Genomic DNA, 12656 nt, shown 5'->3' with positions numbered 1-12656 from the left:
TCCCCTCCGCGATCGACGCATCCTCCGCGTCGTCGATTAGTTCGAAGGTGACACGCGAAATGCGAGAATTGCGTAGGCCCAGCGCGATATCGATCAACGCTTCGATGATTCAGCCTGATCCTAACGATCGTTCCGTAATCCGAACGATTCGTATTCGTTGTGTATACACGTGCTTTTCTTATGCGTCGTCTGTACATCCCTCGTGTAGGTAGTTCCCATAGACGTTTACCCTGTTCGTCGAAATTAGACTCGGATAATGATATCTCGCGAAGGTTCCGCGACTCGGAGCAGAGACGAAGAAGAATTTTTGCGTCGACCGATTAGCGAGATCGCCGGGACGATCTGTTCGTAAAGCTTCCGACTTCCCTGAAACTTAATCGCGAGGACAGGTCGCGAAATTTCTCGCTTAAACTTCGAACGAGGCTGTTCTCTAAGGTATTGAACGTCTTCTATAATAGTTTCGATGATTCGTGGAAGGAAGGTCGAAACGGTGATTAAACAGAGGCGTGAAGCGTGCTCGACTGCGGGCCTGCAGGGTACGAGGTGCTGGTAGGCACAGCCGTGGGTTGTAGACTCAACTGCAGCTGATGCTGCTGCGCTTTCGCCCTCAAACAGGCGATGCTTTCGTTTCTCAGCTGCTCCGTGTCCTGAACGATTCCTGATAAACAAAAGATCATCGCGACGTTAATCACGCTTCTGACGCCAGTCGAACCGCGCGATTGCGACAGATTCTATCAAGGATCTATTGGCCCCTTCCTCTTTAGCTTCCTACCGAGAATTAGAAGAATCGCGAACGCGATTCGCGCGATCCTGATAAAGAGATCGTATGGAATGGATCGTAGGTTATTACCTGTCGACGACGAAGGCCCCATCCCATCCTGACTTTCTTGTCCACTCTCGGAGCTGGTCGGTCCACCTTGATGATGATTATGATGAGGGCTGCTTCCGCTTCCATTGTGATCGTTTCCGCTGTCCTCTCCGCCAGACTTGAGATGCTCCGCTGCTTCGATTGACTTCCGGTGCATCCCTGCGGGGCCACAGTCAATCAGTTCTTGATTATTTTCGATATCTTGACTAAAGCTGCTCGTCTTAGATGATTGAGCTGACAGAGACGAACAGAAAAACAAAGTCGAGACTTATATATTTTCTGCGAGGGCGGGGCATAGTTCATTAAGCGTTGCTTGGCCTCCAACAATGCTACTTCGGACAAAGCTATTCACGCGCGAATCGATCTTTTCATCTCTACGTTCGTTCTATCTAAATTCTAACACGATTTACGAAGTTAGCAAAACTTAATGCGTTCGTTCGTTGGAAAGTTTAAAGGGAAAATTTGGAGAATTCTCACCTAGCAACCATGGCGCCACCGACTCGTTTTCCTTGGCACTTTTCAGTATGGTCTCTGGAAGCGGTAGAGAGTGTCGCACCATCGCCCCGTATAGGCCATACTCCGCCATTATGGTACTTCTGCCCCAACACTTCTCCGTTTTGCGCCATTTTGCTCTCCGGTTTTGGAACCAGACCTGTCGGACCCAACGGTAAGGAAGAGCGAATAATGCGTCCGTAGAAAACTATGACTAATCGCGAAAGTCACGTGGAGCGGAAGATTTATTATTAGCAGCCCATTACCGGTAGGTGCGGTACTCGCAAATCCGACAGAACGTTACCGACCATACTTTCAGACTCACTTGTCCGTTTAATGGTCGTTGTCTCCTAATTGGAGCACTATGAACGCAACGTGCGATCAGTTTCATGCGTGCGGTTCCACGCTAGTTCGTAGTTAACTATTCCGCTTAAACGATCAACTCGGAGTTCGTTATCCTGTTTTTCGCGGTTCGGCGTCCCGTTAGGCTACTTGTTAACGATTCTGATCATCGGACCACCTACGGAGGAGTCGCGTGTCGTCTCCTCCCGTCACGCTCGCATCCCCGCACGAGTTTCAACTTTAACGAGCTCGATATCCGACAAGTTTCGCGCATTACCCTCCCCAAACCGAGGAAACTAATAGCAACCGAGAAATTGGTAATCGCGATATTCAGGCTGCTGCTTCCATTTTCTGCAAATCGTGTTCGCGTTTGCCGCCAACGTTCAATCGTCCAACAGTTTTGCCCAAAATTATTCCTCCGTATCGTTTCGCGTTTGCAACTTGAGACAGCGTTTGCGAGCTCCCGATATCAGTCGCTGTATCGAACGAGCGGAAAAACGATATCGCTGTGCGGACGGCGATGGCTCGTTATTTATACGCGAAATATCTCTTCGACTTTCGTCGACATCCCCGAGCGAGTCGAACGAAACAATTACGCGGTCGTTTAGTTTTGAAAGAATCGCGCGCGTGGTTGAAACTGTCGTTAAAAGAACACGAAGGAAAACACGATTCCCATCCCGTGCAAGTCGACGGACGAGCAATTCTATTCGACAACGATCGATCCGTCACGAGCAATCTTGCCGTAGTACGCGATCGGTATACGTGATCGTCGGAGGATGTTATTTAAAAAGGTCTGGACACGCATCATTTGCGAAACGCGTGTACGAGGCAGACGCACGTGGGGGTGGCCTGGGCCGGAGGCCAGGGCGTGTACCAATTTGTAGCAACAATGCTAAAGTCACCAGCAGAATTGGAACGTAATTCGAATGAATGGGAACGCGTTGCCCTGTCAATTTGCGCTGCCACCCCGAAATTATCTTCCGCCTAGGTTTCAACAAGCTGGCCGGCCTTTTTCCCGCGACCCACCCCCTACAGGCGCGCGAAAAATACTCATGCAAATGTTACCCCGTTCTACGATAAAGGACGCTTTTGTTCCGCCGATAAGGAGAGGAAACGGTTGGTCCTTTCCGAGCTTAATCCGTCCGACGAGTCCCTCGCTTTTCCAACCAGTTCCGCGCTAATTCCACCACGGAAAGGCGCCCCGACGCCACCTGTGACATTTTTTTAATTTCATCCCATCGAAATCTTTGACACGGACGTCGATCGATCGGGATGAGACTGTTTCGCGATTCACAGCCGGGAACCGCGTAATCGGACGTAATAGTCCGTCATTCCGGAAAGATGAAAGCGGAAAAGCAGACGAGAGAGTAGAGAACGTGCTGGAACGAAAGGGATTAAGGCTGCGTGGCGGAAATGATAATGGTCGCGCGGAACGAGAGAATCCTGTAGAAAAGCTCTCATTGATCGGGGACAGCCGTTCTATTCGCTGACGCGTAAATCACTGTACCGATCATAAAGCTGTTATTCGATTTCCAAGTGACTCTACGACAGCGATTGCGTTCAATGAAGATAACCGGCCCGTTCTCGCGACCAACGATTCGAATTTAAACGCGCAGCTCAACCGGTTCATCCAAGTACCCACCGTCTTCGAGATTCTTCCTCGACTTTCGTTACAACGCAAACAGGGTCGTCGTTCAGCTTCTACTACTCAGCGTGGAATAAACCATCGAGAAGTTCGATTCGGACAAGCATCATCGATGTTCGGGAACGGACAGACGACGACGACGACGACGACGATGTCGGGCGAGAAAGTGGGAAGGTGTATATACCGAAAGCGTGTAACACGTAAAACGGGACGCGTAAAAGAGTCCGTGGAAAAACAGGGGGGGAAAAGTTGGCGGAAGTTGGTCGGACTCGGTCGCGAACGAGTGGTCGTTCGGACGTTCGGGATGCGAAATCGCGTACCGGGATTATCCTTTGGCATCCTGGAATAGCTTACCAAGAGACAAAGACGGAGACATCGAAGTACGTTGGCAGAATGGATGTACCGGCGGAGGCAGAGTGGCCGGGGGTTGGGGCCTGCATTGCAGAAGCAGCGGTAGCAGCAACGGCAACGAGGAGGAAGAGGATCCTTTATGGCGTGGCATTCGTCGACTCGAAGGAGCGAGAACTCCAGCGGTGGGCTTCTCGCCTTCCTCCCCACCCACCCGCCACGTCCTTCCCATTCTCTGGCCCGCCACCCCCTTTATTGGCACACCCGGTATAATAAGGAGCGAGTTTGTATTTAGTCGGCCATGCGCAGTGCTGGCTGTTGGCGTATCATCGATCAGACCGGCGACTGACTATTGGACCAAAACAAGAGGATGAGAATGGGAATGGGAATAAAGAGAGAGGGACGGCCGATATATAAAGTGCGGCGGGACGAGCGAGGGGGTTGGCGGGAAGGGGCCCGGGAGGGAAGGATGGATGGAAAGAGAGGGAGGAGAGCAGCGAGTGGAGCAAGGGAAGCAGACGCAGTGCGCGATACCGACACGGAGAGAAGGACATCGATAGGAAGATCGAGGGAAAGACTCGGAGCGAGTACTACCAGCGGCGTCTAAGTTAAGACGGGTTAGTGTTGGTACAGAGGAGATACGAGGCGAAGCAAAGAGAGGGCGATGTCGGGGGCTGCACGGAGGTAGGAGAAGAGGGACCCGCGGTAACTCGCTATGGATTACCAATACAGCGATACAGGATACACGGTCGCGAAGTCAGGGATAGCCAACGATCAGACGAAAGAGAGTAAGCGAACACGGGGCGAAGGAGGCGGTGGAGCTGGAGGTGGAGGAAGTGGAGATGAACCGGTGGAAGAGAGAAGAGCGGAAGGAGAACGAGAAGAGGTTCGGCGAGATGGTAGGGGAGTATCGAGGAGGAGAAGGGAGGGAGAGACACCGATAGAGAGAACAAGTCGACGGCACCCACCTGCCTGCTTCTTGCTGCAACACTCGAGCTCGATGCCAGCACGATGTATTGAAACTGAGGCTGAAGAGTTGCCGTCAGGTACTAGCAGGACGAGGGTCCTCGAAGGTCTACCTAACCGAAAGCTTTTTGATTTTCCGCCGTGAAGAGAGGCAGCCAGGCAGCCAGGAATACCACGCACGATGGAAGAACGGCTGGCGAGATGGTAGGAGAGAGGCAGAGAGAGAGAGAGAGAGAGAGAGAGAGGGAGAGAGAGAGGAAGAGTGAGATAGGGAGGAGAAGAGGGAGAAAAGTGGTGAAAGGGAGAAACGAAATTGCCAACAAAACAGAAGAAAACGAGACCGTTATTTTTCTCTCAGGAGCACGGTCCACATTGTTTTTCGCAATTCGAGCATTCGCGTCCGATGGACGAGGTAAGAAGACCGCGATCTATCGGCGAATGCTTTCCACCTTGGAAACGTCGCCGCACGCTAACACCTATACACCGCCGTACAAGCTGATACTGTCCCAAGGATAATTGGAGATCTCGTTACTCCCCACCGGTAACATCAATTTACGATCGACCGATAATGAGATATCGAGTTCTGGTTCTCCCTCTTTCGCCACGCCGCACACCCACCGTCCCACGCGATCTCCCGAACCCCTGCTCGACGCCCGCATCGTCAAAGCTCGAACCGATGCCGGGACGTATTAGATGCCCGTTACGTGCTTATTAAACGCTTTCTTTCCCGTGTCTTCTTCCTCCCCTTTCATCTCCACCCCCGTCCCATTCCGCTCGGCCTGCTTGCCTGTCGCGTACGACGCGGAAAGACGATCGTGTTTCGACTTTGCAAGCGATCCTCGAGACACGAGTGTCATCGTGATCGCGCGACGGCTTTATTTCTTCGCGGGCAAATCTAGCGCGAGCGAAATAGAGATTGCTCGTACACGCGCGACGAGGGTCGCCGATCACCGTGACCAGCGATAAATCCTCCTTCGAATCGCGATTTATGGAAAATTCGTACAGATCGTTTGATACGATGCGCGATGATCGACGGCGCGAATAATGGCTCTCCGGGTTCCCACAAGAGCCAACCCGGGGAGCCGGTAAGCCAATTAATCTCTTCCAATAAGTAACGCGTGCGGTGGACCTGCGAAGTCGCATTAACCCCCGAAAAACGCATCACTTGTTTGCGGCATAATGCGCGAACAAGCATGTTGGACGGTGCCGGTTGGTCATCGGCCAGCAAATAGTTCGGTTAGCTGGGAGCATGGGGTTCGGGTATAGACCCCATGCTGCGAAGTGGCACGCGCCGGAACATCATTAGGTGGGACACTTGCTGGACGAAGGACCATGGGAAGGGTGCCGAACCTTAATCGTGACTTGGCCTCGACGACCGAAAAGGATCTCGAAACACGCTGAATTAATATCGAACGGATCTCGGTCACCACCGACGACCCATGATCGCTGAAATAATTGGCAATTTCCATCGGTGGTGTTCGCGACGAATTTTTCCATTTCGCGTGCGAGGGGTTACCTTCGGATTCATCATGTCGCTCGCACACACTCCGTTATCCCAAGTTAATTCTCCAGGTTAATTCGATTTCCCTCGATAGCGGGCATCGATTAGTCGATTATCCGAGAATCACCTGATTGGGGTGATCGATTCCGCGCAACGGGAAACCCGATCAAGTCGTTACGCTAACCAAACGTTATTATCCGAGTCTTATTGGACGTGGTTTACATCTAGCGAGCGAGTATTAACGCGAACCGCAATCGCGATGTCCTCTGTGTTTAATCGCGTAAGCACTCGCTACGCGGTCGCGAGTGTACGCGAGAGGGATGACGAGGATCAACGAGCGATCTGAATCTTCGACCGATTCGAGGACGTTGATTTTTCTTCCAGCAATTTTCCCGTCGATTCGGGACAGGTCGAGAGCGATCGTTGCCGCATTAGCGAACAAAGTTCAGACGCCGTGCATCTTTTGCGCACGGATCTTCTCTTTGTTCCATCTTTCGACACATAGACGCGTTTCCTCTTCCCCTGTCTCGGTACAATTTTCACCACGCAGACTCCGGGTTTCGATAGCGTTTCATCGGCGACGAGGGCGTGGCGAAACTTCGGCCCATGCTTCTAACTTAATTCGGTTAGTCGAGATTTATATCCGCATCCAGCGGTATCCCCTTGTTCTCGTTCATCCCGCTTCAGCTCCTGGTGCGCCCTCGGGATCGAGCGTTCGCCACCCGCCACCCACTCCCTCCAGATTTCACCGCCGCGCAATGGGGTTTATTAGAATTTATAAGCGGTACCGTTGACAATCCCGCTACGCCCAAATTGCTAGATATTCCGCGAGCCCGATTTCGGCCGCGGAGAGACCCTTATTTATTTGCCAGCCGGCGCGAGCGCTGCCGACTGCTCCGCACCAGGGACACTCGAGATGCGCGTTATTGGTCAATTTTTGGGGTGGAACGCGGCCAACCGGAATTCATCGCTTTGTTTGCCGTCGGTTTTACGAGCTCCGACCGGCCTCCTTTCGTTTCCGAGAATCATCCAGCTAAGAAACTGTCCGATGCATACAGTCGTTCGCTAAATTGTCGGCTGACGCGTGAATATCCCCGTGATTTGTGCCCGTCTTCTCGTTCTCCAGACTCGCTGAATTCTTACATCATACCCGATACTCCGTGACTCTTGGTCCACGGATTTATCGGTTTTCGCGGAAACGCGGAAAACGCGACAACATTGGCAAGTACTAGGAACGGTAGCTCCAGTCCCGTTCGGGGTTGTCTATTCGCGTGACGGAGGGTGAACGCCACTTGTCAGTATCCGTCTAGACGCGCAAAAGTCAAAGGGCCTCTCACCCTTCATCGGTGAAGATCATTTAATCATTGGACGACGAGCGATAGAAAATTCATGAGCTCGAAGTCGTCACCGGCCGCAACCCTATTAGGAGGGTTGCACGCAGGCACCATGGGCTATTGGATTCGAAGGTCGGCGATGCTTTTATGCGCGAACGATCGCTACGTCGCTTCTTACGACAGGATTAGGATCGTCCCCCGACGGGAATTGTTGGCCGCTGAATCACACGCGACGATCCTATAATTCCGCTTTAATTCCATTCATCGACAATTATGCGAACGGCAGACGGGGAGACAGAGGGCGAAAAGGCAGAACGAGCGTGTTTAAATGGCAAAGCGTCGGTGTTCAACGGGACGAATCTTTTTTCGCGATTGGTTCGCGATCAATTGATTTGGGAAAAACATTGTGCCCGACACTGTTGCAGAACGTTGGAATTGTCACGTAATCGTGCGCCATTATACGCAAAAACGCTGGGATTCTAAAAAGCGGCCGCGCGAAATTACACGTTCCATTGAGTTGGCGTATTTTCGTGTCGTTTCACGATTTACGATTACCGGTGCGTTGAAAATTCCTTTTGATTAGTACGATTCGTGTTTTTACCCGCGGCCTTATTTTCCATACGGTGCCGAATTCGCCGTATTCGGGGTTCGTTCGCATTTAAAACCGTAGACAACCGCACCCGCGCGATTCTTCTTTATCGAATTAATTTCCCGTCAAATTGTCGTTAAAATATAATTTTCCGTTCCGAACGACGCTCGCTGCAAGTTTCGTTACGGCCATCGCGGGGATTAAAACTTGGCGGGTGTTCCACTGCTAAAAATTTCTCCGATAAATCGAACTCCATTAGGTCAGCTCGGGCCTAGCAGCGTGGAAAACTCCTTTTGATCAGCACGGTTTTCGGCGAAAAAACTTATTTATCGCGATGGCGCGACGCGGAACGAAGCTTGCCAGCCCTCTGCCCCGGAAGGGAGAGGGTGATCCGTTTTCAGAGAGAGGTATGCATCCACACAGAGAGAGCGGTGAGACGGGATGAAGGGGCAAAAAGCGCGGGGGAAAGGAAGAAAGATAGCAAGAGGAAAAAGAGAAAGCCTCTTTGCAAGGTTATATTTTTGTGAAACGTACTCGTGGCTCCGCCACAAAGGTCGTTCCTCGCCATCTTCGTGCTCGCGTTGCCGCGGCTCGCGGCTGGAAACGAAAAGCCGAGAAAGCTCGTTGGATTTTAGACGCAATCAATTTAGCCACCGCCTTTGTGCGTGTCGCGTGCGTGCCTGCCCGTTTGTGTGCGACAGCCTGCGCCTGTGTCCGTGTACGTAAAGCTCATCCGAGGACACTGCGCTCTCGAGTATTTAATGCGTTCGTAGCTTTGTAACCCCTCCGGCCAGCACCACACACGCCAACACCCTTCTGTGCGTAGCCTTTCGTCGCGAGTGTGCGCGTGCATCGCTTTCCTGTCGCGTTCGTGACCATCGAAAAGACAAAATCAATAATTGGGCAGGGGCCAGCCTCGAAATTTCCTACCGACGATTTTCTAGCCGGGGCCTATATGCGTAATCACGCCTCGATCCACGACCGAGTATGCGAGACTCCGCTTCGAGGACCGAGTCCGGGCTTGTGCTTAGCAAACCCGGGAAAATTTAATTAAGTGCCTATCCCCGCAGCCACGATTCGTCCTTTCTATGGAATTTATAGCCTGTCGGTTTATTTGATTCTTGCACCAGCGGAGAGGAGGTTGCCATCAATTCGATACGGTACATACCGATCCGTAGTTTCGGATCGGATCTCTCGTTCTTCGCGTTTCCTCCCGCCTATATCGGAGATTCGTGTATGCGGCAGATTTAAATGTCAAAAATCTAAAAATTCGACTTTAAAATAAAAAAAAAAAAAACGAAACTGGAGAAAGACGCGAATAATTCTTTACGAATGATTATATAATTTCAGCTGGAATCGTTGCCAATGGTCTGCAGCTGAGTTTCCGAGTACAATAAAAAAAGAAAGATTTTCATAATCCGTTAACGATGGTCCGACGCGAAAATATTTATTTTACCCGGCCGAGAAGAGCTAATTTCCGAGCTCAGCACTGTTTACACAGCGTTAGCGCGGCCTTTAGAACGTGTTAACGTCTTCTCTAGGTACTCGAACTGGAGTCCTTCTCGGTCCTTTATCCAGGATATCCACCTGTCATGTCCCGTCCGTAAGGAAGAATTGAATTTTTCAGAAAACACCGAGATGGCCGATCGTTTCTCCTTTCGGTCGAAATAACAGACAGCCTTTCACCGGACGGATAATTTCGATCGGTGAGCTGGTAATCGGCGAAAGACAAACAGATTTCGAAGAAAGGAGAAATTAATTCTTCGTTTCTCTCGTCGAATCGATAGGGGTTGCGAAAGGATGGGTGGAAAAAGTAGATCCCGGGGACAAGGTGTACGCGATCGCGTACCGCAGGCTAGATACGATAGACTGGGTGGTAGTAGAAGCGGAGTCGGAATTACCATAAATTCGCGGTGGAAATGGTAATACCGCGGCACGATTTACGTCAACTTACGACGTTGGCCGCCTATTAAACATAAGCACAAGTAGGAAGACTCGTCCGGTGAAAATTCGCGGGTCATTTGAGCCGTTTCCGCGTCATTACGCTTTCTTAGCTTGGCTTCTTTGCGGGAGAACGAGAGCCACGGTGGACGGAGACAGCCCCGAAGAGAGATCGAAGTAGAGCGGAAGAGGGTTGAAGAGGAACGAGCCCGCCGGGGGTGGAGAACGTAACTCGATTCCTCGTTACTTTCTTCTCCTCGCGCGGTAGATTATATCCTCGAAACGAGCCAAACTTTCAGCTCTCCTCCCTTTTCTTCCTGTTCATCGGTTTAAACGACCAAACGGGTCTAGGACCCTCGAATCCGGCGATTTCATTCGCTGCGAACTACGCGACGCGACACGACGAATCGCGCGCGCGGTCGTCGTCTTCGCCGACCACGCGTTATTGTCGCGAGCCATTTTGGTAGCGGCCGAGAGGGAGAAGAACGTTTTGTTCTTGTCGTCTGGTAATGCGCCACTCTCGCGGCAAATTGTGCACGGGAACGAGTGGATTAAAAATGAAAATTCCTAATGTCCGGGGGATTATGCTTCATTTCAGCGATTACTTCCTCCTCGAATCACGCACTTAATTTTCCGCTTGTCCTTGCGGTTATTCTTGTCAGACGTTTCGAAATCGTTTCACACTCGGAACCACTGTCCTCCGAATCTCGCGTGTTTTTCATTCACCTTCGCTTCCTCTTGCTCCCGTTTTCCTCATTACGTTCTCGTTCCTCTTTATCGAGAGATCGAACGAGTAATTCGAGGTGTATTTAAATAGAAGCTATCAGAAGGCGATTATTGCCCGGAAAGTAATCGAACGGAGGAAGCTTCGGAATACTTGACACTATTCCGAAAGTGGAGGATCCAAAGTTACCGAGGCACCTTTATTTTCCATTCCATCGCTGCCAGTTGTTCCACTCGTCTTCGTGCCGAGAGAAAAGAACCTTCCGTTTACAGCCAGGTCAATCTTCCACATAATTCAGTAGGAAGAACGAACGGTTCCTCGAGGAAACATTGGACGAAAGCAATCGAAGAATCGAGGATCTTTGTCGTGCGAGATCGAATTCGAACGAGCCTCTTAGCTCGGCTTTACGGACGATGCTTTGCGCTACCAGCGTTCCACTTTCAAACCCCTCGAAGGGAACGCCATTTTGTTGGGCCCAACGAGTTATTCTTCCGGGATCAGCGACGCGGCAACTCGCGTATTAATGAACGAGTTGGCGAGAAACTGAAATACTTATTCTCTTCTTCCTCGTTGCAGCATTTTCTGCGCGAAAATTCTCCGCGAAACATTTCAGTTCCTCCGTGTGCGAGAACACGCGTCATCGTTGAAAATTACATTTCCTCGGAAAAGAGGAAAAAATGGGGAATAATTTTTCCGAGACGGGTTAAACGAAACTCGAGCAACGAGAGAGCGATAACCGTGGATTGCTAAACTATACGGTGTATTCCGATTCCACGAAGCAGTGGTTCCGAGCCGTAATTACGGGGCCATGAAGTGTATCGAGCAGGAGAGTGGAGAATGATCGTGCACGATCGAAAGGAAATGTCGAAGACTCGCGGTCTCGGTCGCGGGGCCCTACCTGGCAGGCCGTTCTAACGAATCCTCAATGGCGCCTCGGCTGAAACGGGGACTGACAATGGGGCCCTGTTGTCAGGAAGGGGGCTTCCTTCAGAGGAACCTTTGTCAAAGAACGTACGTGGAAGCCGGCTGAGAACCCTGTAGAGTGCTCCGTGGATGACTTGCGTCTCGTGAGCCGTTCGTCGCTACTTGAAGTCAATTTTTTTCTCCGCAGCGCGGCCAGTCGGCTTTCCACTCCTCTCGCAGCTCGCAACACGATTGTGTGAGCCACGTCAAAATTCTTCGCTAATGGGCCGCTTATGGCTGGATACGCGTGTTGTTTTTTCGAACGAGCCCGTGGGAGTCTCGGGCCTCATTACCCGGATAACTTCAACCGGGAAACGTCTGTCCGCGTGAGAGAGATGACTCCTTTTCCTTCCACCGGCTATTCGTTACCTCGCTGTACCCTCTCGGGATGGTACCCCGTTATAAATCGGTCCGTTCGAATCTCGTTTACAGAGAAACGAGCAATACCGAGGCGTTTCTCGTCCCGTTGGCGAATCAAAATCGCGCATCGGAAGGACGATTAGCGGCAGGAACGTCGAGCGAAAGGACATCGCGAACGAATGCAACGCGCGATTTATTAAACGCTCGCACGCGCAGCGTCGCTGAAATTAAACGGTAATTGAACAGTGATTCGTGGTGTCATTTTGTCGAAAACACTTCGCAAGGTGGGACCCCCTTCAGCGAGCGCGTATATGTATATATATATCGATCAGGCTGAAAGGACGTGTGGCGAGGCAGCCTGTAATTTTCGCACCCCCATAAGAAGCCGTAACCCTCCGGCCACCGAAATTACGTCCGTTTGTGCGCGATTCTGCGCGCCAATCAGTCGCAGCCTCATTGCGAGCACGAGAGCGATCGCGATAACGAGTAGTCAAGTCGATCGGTCTTTCCTCCTGTATGGGGGTGAATTTGGAAACCAGCCACTCCCTCGAGCCTCTGCTCCTTTCTCTCGCCAACGGTCGCT

The 12656-nt window shown here is 51.4% G+C and overlaps 1 protein-coding gene across 1 annotated transcript in view; it reads right to left on the bottom strand.

The window, feature by feature from the left end:
• Positions 1–340: 340 nt before the first annotated feature.
• The window catches only part of LOC108552547 (visual system homeobox 2), a 47858-nt gene continuing 35542 nt past the window's right edge, over positions 341–12656 (bottom strand). The window contains exons 5-7 of the mRNA XM_017907157.1: positions 1346–1520; positions 851–1102; positions 341–658 (exon numbers count right to left, since the gene is read on the bottom strand). Coding sequence (XP_017762646.1) covers positions 495–658; positions 851–1102; positions 1346–1520 — 591 coding nt within the window. The 3' untranslated portion in view covers positions 341–494. The remainder of the gene's footprint in view (positions 659–850; positions 1103–1345; positions 1521–12656) is intronic.

Source organism: Eufriesea mexicana, unplaced genomic scaffold, assembly GCF_001483705.2.
Source record: "Eufriesea mexicana isolate 0111107269 unplaced genomic scaffold, ASM148370v2 scaffold7050, whole genome shotgun sequence".
In the NCBI taxonomy this organism is placed as follows: Eukaryota; Metazoa; Arthropoda; class Insecta; order Hymenoptera; family Apidae; genus Eufriesea; species Eufriesea mexicana.
This window is presented reverse-complemented; position numbering and strand designations above follow the sequence as displayed.